This window comes from Oryzias latipes, chromosome 5 (assembly GCF_053564925.1).
Source record: "Oryzias latipes strain Hd-rR chromosome 5, Olatipes_Hd-rR_3.1".
In the NCBI taxonomy this organism is placed as follows: Eukaryota; Metazoa; Chordata; class Actinopteri; order Beloniformes; family Adrianichthyidae; genus Oryzias; species Oryzias latipes.
The window spans coordinates 12,363,271-12,381,319 of record NC_136241.1 but is presented as its reverse complement, the minus strand read 5'-3'; the positions used below and the strand labels follow the sequence as shown (position 1 = coordinate 12,381,319).

The 18,049-nt window shown below is 38.1% G+C and overlaps 1 protein-coding gene across 5 annotated transcripts in view; it reads right to left on the bottom strand.

The window, feature by feature from the left end:
• Positions 1-18,049, bottom strand: part of arhgap9 (Rho GTPase activating protein 9) — a 48,639-nt gene that overhangs the window by 4,361 nt on the left and 26,229 nt on the right. Inside the window, exons 8-21 of one of the 5 annotated variants that reach the window (XM_011474872.4) lie at positions 17,518-17,574; positions 14,797-14,934; positions 14,553-14,645; positions 13,984-14,045; positions 13,809-13,896; positions 13,552-13,647; positions 13,043-13,141; positions 10,126-10,231; positions 9,637-9,756; positions 7,594-7,692; positions 5,829-5,906; positions 5,495-5,548; positions 4,626-4,760; positions 1,942-2,047 (exon numbers count right to left, since the gene is read on the bottom strand). In XM_011474872.4, coding sequence (XP_011473174.1) covers positions 1,942-2,047; positions 4,626-4,760; positions 5,495-5,548; positions 5,829-5,906; positions 7,594-7,692; positions 9,637-9,756; positions 10,126-10,231; positions 13,043-13,141; positions 13,552-13,647; positions 13,809-13,896; positions 13,984-14,045; positions 14,553-14,645; positions 14,797-14,934; positions 17,518-17,574 — 1,331 coding nt within the window. The remainder of the gene's footprint in view (positions 1-1,941; positions 2,048-4,625; positions 4,761-5,494; positions 5,549-5,828; positions 5,907-7,593; positions 7,693-9,636; positions 9,757-10,125; positions 10,232-13,042; positions 13,142-13,551; positions 13,648-13,808; positions 13,897-13,983; positions 14,046-14,552; positions 14,646-14,796; positions 14,935-17,517; positions 17,575-18,049) is intronic. The other 4 variants (XM_011474874.4, XM_078947099.1, XM_011474875.4 and 1 more) reach the window with 4 other exon arrangements.

Genomic DNA, 18,049 nt, shown 5'->3' with positions numbered 1-18,049 from the left:
ACTCTGTGCCAACAGTCCTGCCTACAACTCAGAGGCAAATTTCTGATGAACTACTGCCACTCTGCAAAAACTATGTCCTAGAAAACAACACTGGTTTTTGGATTTTGGCTAAAAACGACATGACCAGTATTAAAAGACCTCTGGAAACGCTCTTACGGTAGGTCAAATGATGATCAGAGTGGATCTTTGACTTGCTGGTAAGACTTTTTAAAATGCAGCCATTTTGGTGAGTACCAGCTAACTGCCAGCGCAGTATCATACTGTGGTCAGGATAGGGTCAGCTATAGCATTCTCAAAAGAAAATTTAAAAAAAGCATCTAAGTGAACCTGTGCGAGCCTGCCACTTTAATGCATGTTAACATACATGAATCTGGGTTTTGCACTCAAGGGAGCCAACATATTCTAAATCCAATGCTTGTAGTCACGATGTTGGTGTGTTTGAGTTGTGCGACTTTGGGGGGACTCAGGAATGGATAAAAGCCACAATATGAGGCATTCTTCTAAAAATGCCATTCCCACCAAGCCACAGGAGAAGCCAGCAATTGCTCAAAACTTCCACATTAAAAAGAAAGGAGGAAAAGAGGGAGAAAGGAGAAGGAAGAGGGGGGGGGGGACATGAGCAAAGGAGAGGGTGAGGAGAGAGAAGAGAGAGGTTCCAGTGGTGGCGGCGGTGGTGTCGGTATGCCTTCCAGCAGACAAACCACAGCCCTCTCATGGGACCTTTGAGGCAAGCGAGGGAGTGGAGGAAGGAGAAGAAGGAACCGGGAACAAGGGGAAGGAAGGGAAAAATAGAAGAATAGGAGAGGAGAATAAAAAGACAGTGAGAGGAGCAGGGGAAAAAAGCTGAAAGTGGGTGGGGGTGGACTGAGTGGAGATAAATGAAAACCAAAATGAGGAGAGAAAGAAATAAACCCAGACAAAAAGTAGTGATAAAAAGACAAATTCACAGCATGGCACAAACAGCCTGAGAGTACAAACGTGCTCCCTGGAGTGGAAGGAAGAAACAAAGACTGTAAAAACCATTATATATACTGTAAAAGAGACTGGCTCACTCACACACGACAGCACACCATTCATCCTTTTTATTTTCACAGGGACCCAAACTCAATGACAGCGTGATCCTGGTACAAAACTGGCAAACAGAATCATCCTGACCAAAAGAAACCCTAACAGACAAATTAGGAAAGCGCCCCCTCTTGTGGTCATATTTAAAACAACAGATTAGGAAAAGATTTGGGGTTTTAGTTTCTAAAATTCTCAAAGACCCACTCTGATGACAGTTGTGTTTTTTGTGTTTTTAATGAGTTCTTGTGGTAGTTTTCTGACGATGGAGGACAGGTATAAAAAATTGTGTTTCTGAGTATTTTTTATTCAAATCACTGTGAATCAGGAGCAGATGACAAATGCAGTTTGAAAAAGATTTGTGATGTAGAAACTACAGTAGCCGGGCCATAAACTCCCTGCTCCGCTTCATTCCACTTGCAGACATATAGGTCCATGCAAGTCTTTGTTTTCCTCGTCTGAGCTGACATCTGGATCAAAACTGTACTGCTCGATTGCTTCAATATTGCTCGCCATTTTTGTTGCACCGGTAGTGTTAGGTTGGGGGAGTGAGGGGCTGTAAACAAGCGGGAGAGAGTGTAAACAAAGGGATGATGGGAAGTGGGACAAGCTAACTCCATGCCAACAGTTCCATCCACAACTTGAAGGTGAATTTCTAATGCCCTACAGCTGCTCTGCAGAAACTATGTCCTAGAAAATGACACAGGTTTTTTTTTCTTTTATATGGCACAAACCAAATTAAAAGACCACTGGGAAGATTATTACAACAGATAAAAAGATGATCAGAGTGGGACTTTAAAGCCTGACAGACAAATAATAATAAATACATGTTTCTAAATAAAATGAAAGCTGCTTAACATTTGACCTCTGCCCTCTTACCGTCTGAGATGCTGGCACATGAACTGCAGCGTGTCGTGGTTTGGAGGAGGCATATTGAGCACCAGACACTTCATGCGATCCACTTTTTCCACGTAATCTGGCATCTCTGCAACACAGAATAAGACGTGTATCAGACGACAATAAATGCTATCAGTTGCACTCTATTTCTTGTTATTTATTAGGAAATGAAACCTTTTTTGCATATCTAATATGCAGAGTTAAACCAACTATCATCTAATCTAATTCAGCTGTGGGTTTTCTTATCAGTGCTGCATTAGGGTAAACACTCCAGAAAGAGCAAGAAATGCCGCATGAACATAATTTTTATTTAATCTTTTATTGTTTTTGACTTAATCCAGTCAAGGGAGCGTTTTTTGATTATGAAGTGCTGCATTATCTGCAATTTTAAAGGATAAGTCAAAAATAATCAAAACAATCCATATAAGCTTATTTTAATCAAATTAACTGAATCCAGTCAAAGGAAACATATTTCTTTAATTCTTTCAGGACTGTGATGCCATCACTGCATTGACAATAGATTCAAAAGAACCAAACTGATGCAAACATGACATTTATTATGAAAACCTTTGCTTGGGAGCTGGAGCTGATTTTGAGTCAGTTTTAACCGACACAGTCCCCATACTGTCCCACGTAAAGTGAGCCAGAAAAAGGAAACTGCTTCTTTGGAAACTATTAACAATATTGAGAAACAATTTCAATGTGTCACTTGTTTTAAGTCATACAACATCAGCGAAAGTTAACAAATTACAGCAGAAAATCTCGGGGTTTGTAAACAAGTTGAGGTGTGCGATGGTAACTCATTTTTCTCATTATAAATCAATGCAAGGATCATTTTTTCTATCCCTTTTGTTCATCTTTTTTTAATCTTCGTAACTAACATTTGTAAAGCAAGCTCATTCTTAAAAATCAAGATATTTTGTACCAATTATGCCCTAAAACCTTAGAGGTTTGTGCTGCAGTGAAAGAAAAACATCAAAGCAGACTTTAACTAAAAAAAAATGCTCAACAAAAAGGGGAAATTAGAATAGAATACATTTACTAAAAGACAAATGTTGCATTAAATCAAAAGAAATGTGTAGTTGTTTGATTTCTGCAAATGCATTTCAAACTAAAAACCCTAAAACAAATGAGGAAGGGAATGAACCGCCTTTGTCCACCACATATCAGGCCAAGATGAAGGTGTGTACAAAAAAAGTCAACCCAGGGGAACTTTTAAACTAAAGCTGCATGGAGAACTGCTTTTCATAAGATTGCACCAAATAAAGATGACAATAATGCACACTCCTGTTTGAAATCTGTATTGCAGAAAAACAAAAACACAACAGGAATGTCATTTTTCAGTAATTATTGGTGAAAATGTCCATGTGGACGCTGCTCTGATCAGTTTGGTGAAGACAGAGCTTAACCAAAAGTACTGAATTGTTTATCTGCTTGTCCAACTACAATCAAATGTCAAATATATTGCTGCTGCAATAACTATTACTGTATATGTCTTTATGATCAACTGTTCTTGGTCCTTAATCGCTGCATCTCTTTTGCCCTATAGCAGATTTGGTGTTTGTTTCCTCATTCAGTGCAGTAGTTAGTCCTTTAAACACTGCAAAAACAGGCCCCTTAGAGATAAGCCAAAAATTTCTACCCCAGAGTTGCTTTATCAAGAAAGAAAAAAAATACCATTGTGGTATGAAAAATGGTCTTATGGAGAATTTTTGGACATGCATTTTAAGATAAAAAATTCTTTTTTTTAAACTAAGGTAATTTTTTTTTTGAAAAACTTTCTTGATAAGATTATTTTTCTTGCAAGACGAGACATTTTTCTTGAAACAAGGATTTTTCTTAATTTCTTCAGATTGTTAGTTGTCTTTTGCTCCCTTGGTATGGGGATTAATGTTATCTGTTGGTCACATAGATTCTATAGAAGAAATCTGGCCTTATTAATAATATTTATTAGGAATTACATATATTTTTCTTATTGCATAGGGATTTTCAAATGACCTTTATAAACAGATAAACTGAATTGTAATATTGTGTTGTGCACTGTGCTGTGACTGGAACAATCCCATCTAAAGTGAGCTTCTACAGGACAGACTGAAGAGCTCAGCTGTCTTGAAGCAAAGTCACAGCTCTTCTAGGAGCCAAGTTGGCTTGATGCCTCCTCCAGCCTCCAACTGGAAATGTTTCAGACAAGTCCAGCTGAGAAGAGGCCTCAGGGCAGAATTAGGACTAAGTGGGGAGATTATGGCTGGAAACACCTCAGAGCTCCTCAGTTGTGCTCGAGAAGGGGCTAAAAAAAGTGGCATCAAAAAAGATGGATTTATAGTACAGACCAACAGTTTGGACACACCTTCTCAATCAAATGAATAGGACAGTGTGTCCAAACTTTTGGTCTGTACTGTATCTGTAAAACTGTAAACATTAATCAGAGCAACTCATGTAAGGAAATATTAATATTCCTAATAAGACAGAAATAAATTCTGGCTGCCTAATTTGATGAGTTTTAATCAGAAATCATTTTAAAATCAAACATGCGCACAACAAAAACTGAACCAGCATTTATATGACTGATATGACTAAAGTTGACCATTGGTTTGTTTGACGCTAACTTTCCTTATGGTAAAAGTGAAATACAGACAGCAAGATCTTGACTGACGGTGGTCACTCACTGAGCGTCTCCACGATGTCGGTAAAGAAACCGAAGGGCACAACAGGCTCAGGAAGCTCCCGGAAGAAAAGTTTCAAAGCCCCCGTGATGACATGAATGTCTTCCCACTCACTCTCATCCAAATTCAGCTTTTCTTCTGAGATACACATGAAGAAGGGGGAGAGGGAATGATTCAGACATACAGAGGGAGGGGGAAAAAAAGAGAAACAAAGAGTTCTTTCAAATACGTACAAATACATCAGTTGACATGAGATGAGTGTGAACTGTTAGGCTGAGGCGTTTCATGAAGCGGGAGAAGGCAAAAAGCATTAGAGAAGTAAGTAGAGGCGCAAAAAAAAAACACTGAAGGCAACAAAGCACATTTCTTTTGACACAAAGGCCCAACTAATGCTTCCCAAATTACATCAAAAGGATTCCAGAAAAGGATTTAATTTGATCGTGGGCCACTAAGGTCAAAATTCATGGTTTGAGAAGCAAGATCTCCCTCTATCCTGAGCTGAGGAACATCAATCGGAGGTGCTGCTAGAGGATTAGAGCGCCTTGTAGCTGGTACGGTTTCGTCCACTTGGTGGCAGCCACAGACTGCGCGAGAGCTCGCTGTACAACCTGCTGCGTGTTATTACATCAGAAAACTTGAAGCACAAAGCCTAAAGGGACGTACACACATCAAGCAAATGGTAGCAAAACAAAAAAAAACAAAAAACACAAAGTGCTGTTCAGTGCCCGTCTGCGGGGCAGCTCGGCTCTGTGAGAAGGGAATTCGGAGGAATTTACTGAAGTGTTCAAATTATGCAGCAAATGATGCACATAACAAGCAGGCCGAGTGAGGCGCGAGAGCGTTTGTTTTGCCGAAAATCTGCCTGGATCTACCTTGTACAAACTCTGTGGGGAACATGTAGCGGCCGTCTGTGGTCACTGCTCGCTCTGCAAAAACCAACAGTTACTCAGACGGCTTTCTGCATCTCTCAAATGAATGTTTTCTATCCACAAAACAGCAAATCTGAGGTGAGTGGAGGTTGAATTTTCAACATCATTATCCAAATTTAAACAAGCATCAGATGTTATGATGCTACAGTGAGTACCTGCCAAAAAAAGAAGAAAATCGTGGAAAAATATCAACTTTCTCTCCTCCCCTAACTATTTAATGATCATTTTATTGCCACTGATTGACACTGGGGTTCATCCTCCTCTACGTCGTTCTCACCGTGGTTCACCAGGAAGCGGAGCTTCTGAATCACCGCCAGGTTCCCAGACACTCTGTAGATGCCATCAGTGTCCAGGCCTGCAAACCACACAAGGCAGGTCAGACGGTGGAGCATCCCTGGGCTGTCAGGTTAGTTTCAGAGTCCAGAGTGTGTGTGTTTGAGCATAAAGTGGTGTTTTCCCCAGGTTGCGTTCCTCTAATTGTTTCCAGTCATGGAAGCATTAATAATTCAATATGTCTGTATATTCTTTTATCTTGACATAGTGTTTACATATGTATGACTAGATGGAAGGACATTCAGAACTTTCAGCAGTTTTACTTAAAAACAACTAGAAAAACATAAAACTCGCACAACCGTTAACCTTAATAAAATGTGAACGTTCCTCTTAACATGCAAAATGTCTTGCTGGGTAGGAGGCCATGGAAGTTATGAGACACAAATTCTACTTTTTTTCTATTTGAGCTCCTCACCATTCGAAAAATGTAACAAACATAAAAAAAAAAATTAAAGCAGTTATAAAAAAATAAATAAAGAAAACAGTAAAAAAAAAAACAATCTCAGAAATGTATGCGGCTGCAGGTTTATGACATATTTGAAAAAAAAAAAAAAAACACTTGCATTAATGATTCCGTACAGATAACAGTATCGTATTCGCACAATAAAGTTAGATTTTTAAAACACAGACATTTATATGTAAAATACAGCTACTTCTGCATTCTGTAAAGGTCCTGTGAGAACACAGCCTTATCTGTTGCATATAATGCATCAACTGTGTAAAGTATTCTATACGATCAGACAAATGGAAAAAAGAATTACAAGCAAAATCAACTTTATGATGCTGGCAGTAAAGAAGCAAACTTCACCAAATTATGCATTGGATTTGACACATAGATGTAAACCTTTTTCCATTAAATTAGATTCATGAGGTCAATTTAATTATGATTGTGAAGGAATTCCAAATAAATCTAGAGAAAGAAACATTTTCTTGATGTTTGCTAGAAGTTTTCTTTTACTTTTTATCTTTTTACGTTACTCTTTACCTTACAGTTACAAAAATACTTTGGGACTGTAATAATTTGATGCAACTTTGTTTAAAAATGTCATTTGTGATTCAACCACAAAAATCAAGTTTTGAGTAACTTCCTTGTTTTGTCATAAATGTGATAAAATAGTGATAATGTTGCTATGCTTTGGTGATTTTATAGTTTCTACCATCTGTTTAGCTGGGAAAGGCTTTTTTTTTAAGTGGATTTTTAAAATTTGACACCTACAACCTTAATACAGCACTACAACTTCAGATGAAGAGTTAAACAGAAGGAAAACAATACTCAGGACAATTAAATCAATTTAATATGAAACATAAGTAAGCCAAGTGCTTTGATCTGAATTTATTTTCTTTTAAACATATTTAAATATTCACACCAAGGCTTTAGAGCGTCAAACAATGACTTTTGGTGCATTAACTATTTATTGCAGCATTGTTTTTTTCTTAAAACAATTCAATTTCCTCTTATTTATACTTCTCCTGGCTGGCAGCTGTCAAAAGATCCTCTCTGAATTTCAGCATTTAAGTTGGCTCTTCGTCGAGCCACCGCATATATTTTTCAGCAGATGTGCTTTAGACGATTGATGTCAAAGAGCTTCAATAACAGTGAGCTTAGAGCTGCTGTCAGCTGGTGCTCAAAACAAGTTTTAGTGCACTTTCAAAAGTGTAAACACTGAGCTGAGATCACATTAGGAGAGGAGTGTGTGCAGCAGCTGTACCTCTCCTCTCCACAGCCTCAGTGCAGAGCCTGACGAAGCGAGGAACCGTGCATCTCTCGCGCTCACACAGCATCTCCAGGCTGCAGCCAAACACTTGATCTGTGGAGCAACATCAGATGGACACACAAATGCATTTTAATGTTAGATTTAGTTGTTTTTTTTTTTTTAAATAGTTTTTCCTCTCCTCAATGCACTGCAGACTCTTTTTTTCCTATGTAAGAGCCAGGCTTAAAGATAATCTACTGATGTGTTTTGTGCTCGCTTTGGAAAAAAAGAGAAAACCTCACAGTTGGACTGGGCTCCCAGCAGACATTTAAGCTCACACTGAATGATGCAATTCAACTCATGCTCTCCATAGACTGTAGATTATAGGTTTAGTGTACAGTGCCATTATCCTGCTGTGTAAGAGCGCATGCCATGTATTCTAAAACACACTGTTAAAATATTAGGAATTTTTTTTTAAATCCTAAAGGGGTCACAGAGATCTGTCATTGAATTTCTAGTAGTTCCTCCATTAATCTGAGTTTCTGCACAAAAGTATATGAATGAGGATGCAGAGGGGGGGTACCGCTCTCAGCATTTTAAGCTCATTCATTCATAACACTGCTGGCTGCATCTCCTTCCTGCAGTCTCTTGCACTCAGTCACCCTGAAGCTCACAATCAGGAGCACAGTTGCGTTTAAAGGGACACTGCAAATGCAGGACTGCAAGAAGAGTGACTTATTTATGACTTGAAGCCAGCATCCTCCAGAGTCCTCCGATTTATGGAAAAGGGAGTATATCTGCAAAGGGCTGCACAATTAAAACGCTGCTTGCAAAGCCAGCAGAATATTAATTCTAGGGATATGTGTGGGTCTCTTGGAGTAACCACAGCGAATAGAAGAAGAATTTAAAAAAGGAGTACAGCAGTAATATTTCTGATTTTTTAACGCTTATTCTTCATCCTCAGTGACATATCTGAAGCTGGTTTAAATTTAACTTGTACACTAGATTTCATGTGGTAAGTAGTAAAATGTGGTACAGATTTTCCCTTAACCCATACCTGTCAAAGAGGAAGCTTAAAAAAATTATACACCAATTTAAGCCTCGTCTGACTTTTAGGGTACGACAGAAAAATAAGAAAAAAAAAAAGTCAATAAAAGGAATATTTGCTAAATATAAAAATAAATGTAAATCCACCATTTGAGTGACTTTACTTGGAGTGCCTTCGTAACATTAACACTAAATATTATGCTTCATTATTATGATGTGTGGGAACAACTGTTGCAGTAAATCCATATTTGAAGTAAAGACTCTTGGATTTTGTCTTAGTTTTGGTTCTTCTGTTTCTTCACGGGCGCTTTCCTGCAAAAAGAAATGCTACAAATAGGTTTGTTCTAGCTTGGGGGTATCAACTTTAACTTAGCACTCAGCGCAGCCACTTTAACAGAACAGGAAATGGATTTTCAACACAACGATGAGCGACTTGACATGCGTCAAGAAGGAGTCAGATGTGGAGGGGAGAATCCAGAAGTTTTCAAAATACAAATTTTGAAATAAAACATAAAAAAATGTAGGCTGTGCTTTTTTTTCTTTGCGGCCCGGTACGAACTGTCCCGTGGACTGGTACTGGAGGTTTGGGACACGACACTAAACCACAAGTGAGGAAAATGAACTCACTCACTGTTGTACGTTGATCTTAATGCCATGTGCTACCATTTACATAAATAGTCGTCTAAATCAGGGAAAGGCAGAAGTAATTTTACTTCTGAATGACGTTTTGCTCCAAAGCTATAAAAGTAACTTCCGCCAAAAAATAAAGGAATTATAAGATTACCATCCACCTGAGTTACACATCAGGGGAAAAAAAACTTTTTTTTACAAAAAGCTATAAACTAAAAAAGTACGGGTGGAAAGAGTGTGACTGCATTTATCAGGAATTGTGAAATTGCTGCAGCAAAATCAAACTGTTGCAAAAATGTCTAAAAAAGCTGTCTTAAGGAGAAAAAAAACCTGATTTTGTGAGGTAAAGCTGTCTTCAAACAGTGTCAACAGCAAACATACCTTTAATGAGGCCTTTTTCCTGCAAAGCCTGAAGAGGGGGTCTTTTTAGAATCAGCTTCTTCAGCCGGGTTCTTACTCTTTTCTTCTCTGTGTTCTCCAGGTTGGATGCAGAGCGAGGGACTGCGGAGCGAGGAGAGGAGGAGGTGAAGGACAGGGACGAGAAAGAGGAGGAGGTCAATGGGGAGCGTTTGACTTTAGGGCAGCAGAGCAGATGAGAAGGGATGGTGGATAGAATGAAAAGCGGGATGGTAGGACGACGGTAGAGGTGGGACAGAACTGACGGAGGGATAATCTGACAAGAGGTTTGAGTTAAAAAATAAGTTGGCTTGATGGTAGACATGACTGAGGACTTGAAGACGCCTGTGTGGAAGTTTAGAAAACAGAGTGATGATGACGATGACGGATAGAAGACGTTGTGAACTGGAGGGAAGGGCAGAGTTGAAGAAAGGACGTTTTTATGTGGTGTGAAAAGTCATGGCGATGACTTACGAGAGGCTCTCCTCTCATCCTCGTCCCCGCTGTGGTCCAGCATCTCCACACTGCCTGCTCTCCTCAGAGTGTACAGGAGCACATTGTCCAGTGGATTTTCACGGTCCTGAAGGGTAAACACATGAGTGGGTGAGTGGTAAAAATACAGTTACTCCAGACAAGTATTTAGACCCACTGATCGCAGCACAGGTAGCTGACACTTTATGAAGACATTTTTCACTGCAAAAACATTAGAAATAAGTCGAAATTTATTTTCTCTAAATAAGCAAAAAATAAAAACTTCCGATGGGGTTTTCAGAAGTCAGAACTCTGTCTTCCTCTGTGGTCACCAGCGGGAACCATCTCCAGACTACTGAATGCACTTCATCTCCCAGCAACCCCGGCGTGGACTTCCAGGATGCCACATACCTAAATCTCAATCACTCAATCAGTTACAGGTCTCCTTAAGCACTGCACTGAGCCACACTTAGTATGAATTATGGTTTGTACTACTCTGCCTTCATTACCGAGCCTTCACTCCTGAACCTGTCTCTGACTCTGTTTGCCTGCCCCCTGCCCTGACTCTCGCCTGGATGTTGACTACCCTCTCTTTCCTCTGATGATCTTATGCCTGTTATCGACCCCTGCCTGCCTGACCCTAATTAAGCTTTGTTGACTTTTAGCTGAGCTAATAAACCTGCTGCACTTGTGCCTGTTCTTGTGACAGAGGTAAGAAAAATTATCGTTTATAACCTTCATTCCCTTCTTAATATTTCTACTATTAGTTCTTGTAGTTTTTGTTCTAGTGACTGCCTCACCAAGGTTGTACCACCCTGGGCTGCTCCTCATTCTTTTTTTACTGCCCACTCTGACTGGAATAAATTACAGAAAACCTTGAAGTTGTGTAGCTTGGTCTTCTTAGCTGCCTTTAAGACATCTTTAACAGGTGTGGTTTGTGATGAATACAGATGTTTTATGGGTCTCTTTCTGTCTTTTTTATTGTAAACAGTAACTTGGTGCCTCCTGTTGACCTTTTATAATAAATATTGATGCGGAAAGATGTGCATGTAACTTTTACTACACTGTCATTATTGATTTTGTGTTGTTGCTGCAAACTCAGGTTGTCGTATTTTTTATCAATCGACCTACTTGGAAAAGTAAAGGTTCAACAACAAAAATCTTTCCAAGAATTCTTTTTTTAAGAAATAAATTCTAGACTGTAAGACATTTTTTTCTTCAACTAAGAGTATCTTTTTATTGAAAAACCTTCTTGATAAGATTATTTTATGTAAGACAGAAAGTAAAACAATTGTTCTTGAAACAAGGATCTGTTGACTTTCTTAAGAATCAGTTTTTGAAGTCTATCAACTCGATGCTTCTTCAGCATGATTGTAGAGCAATTATGCCTCATAAAGTTGCCTGAACACCATCAGATTACATCCGTGCTTGTATTCGAGTCTCATTGTAGAGGGTTCATTAATAAATGAGATCCAGAGGTCCAGATGAAAATGGAAGAGTCTTAAAAAGAGATCATTTTTACAGCATGACTCACCATAGGACCAAACTAAAACCCTGTTATCTGATGTAAAAAAAGGGGGGGTTGAACTGTATGTCAAACCAACAACAAATTAACAGTTAATCTTGGGGATGCCAGCATTGTTCATTGAGGGATGTTCTTCTATTACACAAGCTGAGAAAGGGAAGACAGAGAAAAGACTGATACTAAAAAACATCTCCTGAGGGTTCAAGAAAACCACTCAAAAGCATGCCATGAAAAAAAACTCAGGAGTTACTTTTTTAAGAGATAAATGGAGTGAGGGCATCTACCTGAACCCAGTTCACCATTTCTGAAGATACGAGAAAAGAGCAGTGCACTAACGCTTCCCATGCAAGTCAGATCTCTTTGAACGATGAATAAAAGACTCTTTCAAAGAAAAAAGTAGAATACCTTCACATGTCAAAGGTGATTCAAGTAGGTACTGCACAAAAGTCTCAACACTAATATTTTTAATTTATGCAGAGAACATGTGTCTACAACTGCCATTAGGAAGAATGGGGATCCAATTCTCATGGTGAAAATGTGTTGCATAATCTAGACCACACTGTGACAGCGTTTGAGACTCATGCCAATAAAAATTGTGTTTTTGCCGTTCTTAACATGTTTTTGTGGTGTTTTTCTGTGATAGAGAACATAACAAAAGTTAAGCTTGAAATGGCATTTCTGAGGATTCCTCGATTCAAATCGTGAATCAGGAGCTGACAAAAAATGCTGTCTGAAAGAGGTGGTAGCTGTGATGTAGGAGCTACTATCGTAGGCCACAAGCTCCCTGCTTTGTTCCATTTCAATACATCCACTTGCAGACAAATAGATCCATGTACGTCTTTGTTTTCTTCGTCTGAGCTGACATCTGGCAATTACTGTACGGCTGGATAGCTACGATATTGCTCACATATTTGCACCGTTTAAATTAGCTTGGGGGTGTAAGGGGCTGTAAGCTAGCAGGAGAGCATGTAAACAGATGGATGATCGGAAATGGTGGTGATCTTACTCCACGCCAACAAATCAGAGGCCAATTTTTAATAAACTCCTGCTGCTCTGCGGAAACTATGTCCTAAAAAAAATGCAGGTTTTTCGATTTTGTCTAAAAATGCATAATCATAATTAAGAGACCACTGGAAACTCTTTTACAATAGATCAAAACATGATCGGAGTTGGACTTTAAATTAAATATAGAAATGTATCTAAAATAGTCTAAATTCATCACTCTTAAAAGTGAGTCTATACTGTTTCACACTGCCAAAAATATTCCATAGTAAGTGGGATCTTTACTGAAAGTTTTAGCAGTGAATATTTCTATCATACAGAGTATAAAGCTTATATCTTGCTGCCACGAGAAGTTGTGTGTTGTAGATTTCTGGTTGTGTGTGTGCTTCTCACCAGCCTGTCAATGACATTCTTGATGGTGTTGTACCATTCTCTGATCAGAGAGTCCGTCTCTGACTGCAGCAGGAACTCGTTGCCGGTGACCGTTCGTAACTAAAACACACATTTTCAGACTGAGTTTGAGTGTGACGCACCAACCAAAGAGGATGCAGTTAGAAACAGGACATCAGGAAATTTACACACACTGTTATTTCCTTTTATTTTTAAAGTAAAAATGTATGCAGGCACTAATATACAAGTTTGATTTACTGTAATAATTCTGATAATTTTTTTCCAAGGAAACAAATGTCAATTTACTTTCAGCTCTTTACTTTGAGTCACTTCAGAATCTTATATTTATTTACATATTTCTAAGTTCAAACCTTCAAACAAAAACAAGCTTTAAATTTTATTGAAGCAAATTGATGTAAAAAGCCACTAATGGCAGAGAAAGACAATTAAAAGTTGCATCTTCTTTTATTTCTGTGTGACAGTCCCTTCTTTTAGATTTTTTTGATTTGTACCTTGAAGACATTCTTCTTGCTTGACAGCTCGTTGGCCCAGTGCAGCTGCGCTCCTCTTAAATCCACACTGCTTTCTGGACGACTGCTTCCTGGTTTCTGGGTTTGACAAACACAACATAACAAATATCTATTCAAAATTAATCAACCAACATTTCTTCTGTAAAATCATCTTGTGTTTTTTTGTATTATTATAAAAAAATCCAACTGATGACATCATGTGAACTTATTTGGGTCAACAAAGTCTGAGTGTGTCTCACCCAGCTGGAAGGAGACTGTGATTTAGGATCCTTGTAGAAAACCAGACTGTTTCCAACTAAGACCACCCAGGAGGAGCACCAATTTTTCCTGGAACACAACGCAAAAACAATTTTGGACTAGACTTACAGACACAATTAATTACACTAAGAATATTTTCCTCTAAAAGAGCCTCACCTAAGTTTTCTACCTCCTTCTGCGATCTTTGTCTTGTTCAGGAGGCCTGCTTTCTCCAGCTCCTGGAAACACATCAATACTGTCAAAATCCCCCAAAAAACTGTAGTGATCACTATTATGCATTATGTCAAACTAATGGTATAGCCTAAAATAGGCATAGGTTGCCAAAATGAAAAAGAGTACATAGGGGTGCATTTAAAATTGAACAGTTAGGTACCTCAAAGGGCTTTTCCTCTGTGCTATATTTTTCATCCAGAGCAAAGTCATTACACCTGACTGTTGCATCATTCAAAAAATAGGAAGAGCTGCTCGTAAGTCTCCCACTGCGGTATGCCCCCATTTAAGGTGGGAGAGAGCAGATTAAAGACTTAGTATAGCTCCATACTGTAAGTGTTTCATACAGTGTGGAATGACCGGGAAACAAAACAATTTAAGATGAGAAAAGAAGGGGTAAAAATGTTTTTAAAAAAAGTATCGTTGCAACTGTCTGATGTTTCTATGAGAAAATATCAAGAACATTTGTTTTCAATGCGTCCTCAAATACAAACTAATATGGAAGTCATCCTTACAGGAGGGCAGCCATCACTGTCAGGGGAGCTCTCAGGAGATGGGGGCTCCACAATGATGTTGGCCACATTGCAGGAATAATCTTGGTGGACCAGCTGCAAAAAAGTAAAAAGATTTATTGCATTCACTTGTCAGTGAGTACTTGCATGTCTGTTCTATTTTTTCTGCTAACAGTTGGTTTTCTTTCTTTCCCTCTCGACAAACAGTGCATGTTTGTGGTTGTGTGTGCTCTTTGGAGGCGAATACCTTTCCGTTCTCAGGCAGGATCATTGACTGGGAGTGGCACAGCTGCTGCTTGGCGTCATAAACTCCTGCAAAATTGTGAGGCTGCTCTTCGAATGCTTTGGTGCTCAGCGTGTCAGAGGAGACAGCACGTTGCATGCTCTTCAAATTCACGTTTGAGGGAGCAAGATCGAAGAGGGGTAAAAAAAAAGAGTAAATTTAATGAGTTTAACCTGGAAAACGATTTTGTTTTTCACTATGATTCACTATTTACTTCAAAATAATTAGCTGCAAAAAAGTGAAATGTGATTATTTTTATCATTACTGTACACAGTGTAGCTACTTTTGTTATTTTATTAAAATATTAAACAACCTAAATTCCATAAAAGGTGGGGATGTTTTCAAAAAAGATGTTTTAAGCCACATGAGACAATATTTTAATTCCCAACAGAACATAATTAAAGATGTAAAGGAGAAACTTCACACTTGTGGATACAACATTAAAATGTGGGGGTTTGGCTTTATCTTACCTACTAAGCTTTTACACATAAATTATTTTCCTTTTTCAAGTCTTTCACATTTAACAATGATTCAACTTTTCTTTTTTACTTATTTATCTCATTTTTAAATGTCTTTTAGCTACCTCCTAATTTAAATTCTATTTTGCATTTCAGTTTTTCAAATACATTTTTACTATGTTTAAAAGAATTTCTGTCTTAAAATTTACTTTAGTATTAGATTTTAGCAATTTCTTTTTTGTTGGTGTGCTTTAACTTGTGCCTGTCTTAAAAAAAAAGGACAGTTTGGAGCTTTAAAAAAAAGATTGCATTGGACTAACTTGGCTCGGTTAAATTTTATTTCCTGCTACAAGCTTAAGAAAAAACCCACAGACTTCCATTTTTTGATAACTAATCACTTAGCTCTTTGGTCTTGGCCATAGTGGAGTTTGGAGAGTGACTGTTTGAGATAGTTTTATATAGATAACAGTTCAAACAGACGTAATTAATACAGAAAACGAGGACGGAAGATCCTCTAACAGAAGAAGTTACAGGTCTGTGAGAGCCAGAAATTTAGCTTGTTTGTAGGTGACCAAATACTTATTTTCCACCATAATTTACAAATGTATTCTTTAAAAATCTGACAATGTGATTTTCTGGATTTATTTTCTCATTTTGTCTCTCATAGTTGAGGTTTACCTATGATGAAAATTATAGGCCTTTCTTATCTTTTCAACTGGGATAATTTGCCCAATTGGTGGCTTCAACGATGAATAAGAGACTCTTTCAAAGAATGAGAAGTATATATTAATACAAAGAGAACAGTGAACATGAAAACAAAAGTTTATCAAACAAATATTACCATTATCGTGCTCCAGTAAAAAAGGAACGTGAGGTACTTCTCAAAATTAAATTCTCTCTAATATTTTTCCATTTTGTACATGAGTTTAAAATATACCTTAACTTTCTTATGTGCAAAAGAAAATACACAATGGTGCAAAACCTGAAACTTAATTACATCCATGGCATCATATTATCACACATCTTTTATTTTGTATTGTACACAATCATAACGTTGACACTGGAAGTTCATTGAAGCGTTGAAACAAAAAGTGTTTGTTTATCACATTTGTGTCAGCATAAAAAATGTAAATCAGAGGGAAAAAAAGCTTAAAAGTAATAAATTCAACCTTAAAGTCTTATCAGCTGTCTTCAAACAACCATCATAATCTTTTTTTTTTTATAAACATGCAGATTTCTGTCTAGAGGCTGGAATGTGCTGCCATATGCAGATATCAAACAATGCTCACTATAAGCCCTTGTTTTTGTCAATTCTTTACTTGGAAAGCAAGCAATTATTAACGAGGTAATTACCAGTGATTCACACACACTGATCTGCCGCCAGGTTCACCTATAATAACACTGAATATGCACAGCATGTGCTCTTTTTTTACATTAAATGCAAGACAAACATATATGCCTGCAAACCAAAACTAGCAAAAATCTAACTTTTTTATGCAGAAACAGCCATAATTGAGTTCCCAATCCCCATAACCTAGTTTTAGGAATAAGACTAAATATCCTTACTAATGTTTGTGTCTCTTCGAGCAGGGAGGATTAGCATTAAGACCCAAATCTGCTCCTTTGCAAAGAGCAGGCCTTTAAAAGGGCTTTAGAGCAAGCGCACCCACACCCCACTGTGATGCAACACGTTGCAGTAACAACTGCTTGGGTAATAGCATTTCTTTTCCACCATGAGTTGCTTATTTGCCTCCTTGATATGCATAAATGCTGATCCCTGAGAATTCAAAGAGCATACCTCAATGTATTTTACAGTATTACAGTTGAGATGCAGTTTTGGCAAATCTTTTCAGTTTTTTAGTTTGAATGGAGCTTTAAAAAAAAAAAAAACGTCTCTGAGCACAAACAAAACACTACAGAAGCAGGCATGCAAACAATGCACAGGATTTTAAGTTTAAAAAAATTTTTTAAGTGCACATAATCTCTATATTTCTACAAATATCCTTGTGCACGTGGCAAATCATGCACACAAAGTTAACATGACAAAATCAAGCTGGAACCCAAACTCTCCAAAGTTATGTCACATCCCCTTAAGTGAAGCAACAAAACAGCTGTGTGATGTGCAGACAATGCAAAGCATGTAAAAAATTGGCTTTTTGTGTGGTCAGAGTCAGAACTGTTTTTCTTTTAGTGAACTAATGTAGCAGCAGGCAGTGAAGAGTTTTACCTGGTTCACCTGCCAGCCACTGTCCATGTTCCTTCCAAAGATGAAGTCAGGTGACAGCTAAAAGAAGCAAGGGAGCCAGAAAGGACAAAGACAGGACAAAAGCAGATGCAGCAAACTGTTAGCACATCAAACAAATCTCCCTTTCCTGTTAAATGGTAAAAACAGAAAGTAATGGTAAAATAAAAGGCCACTGAGGTTCTTTTATTAAGTCGATCCAAAATGTGGGGGTTGGTGTTTGAGATACAGCAAAAAGTTGAGGAAATTTCACATCCGTGTGAAAAAAAAAACAGGATGCTGACAAATTCGTGAAGCTGCGATTCAATAAACTAGCAGCGAAACTTGTTCTCTGCCCTGCTGACATCCTAACTGCTTTGAGTCACTGTGATAGCACAGAGAAGGCAACACATTTGCTACCGGTACTTTCAGATGAAAGTAAATCCAAGCCGTTGCTGCTCAGTCAGAGTGAAATGTTCGTTTGACTGGGGCGGAGGGGTTTCGAGCTACAATGCAGCTCTTTTTCACAAAGGTCACT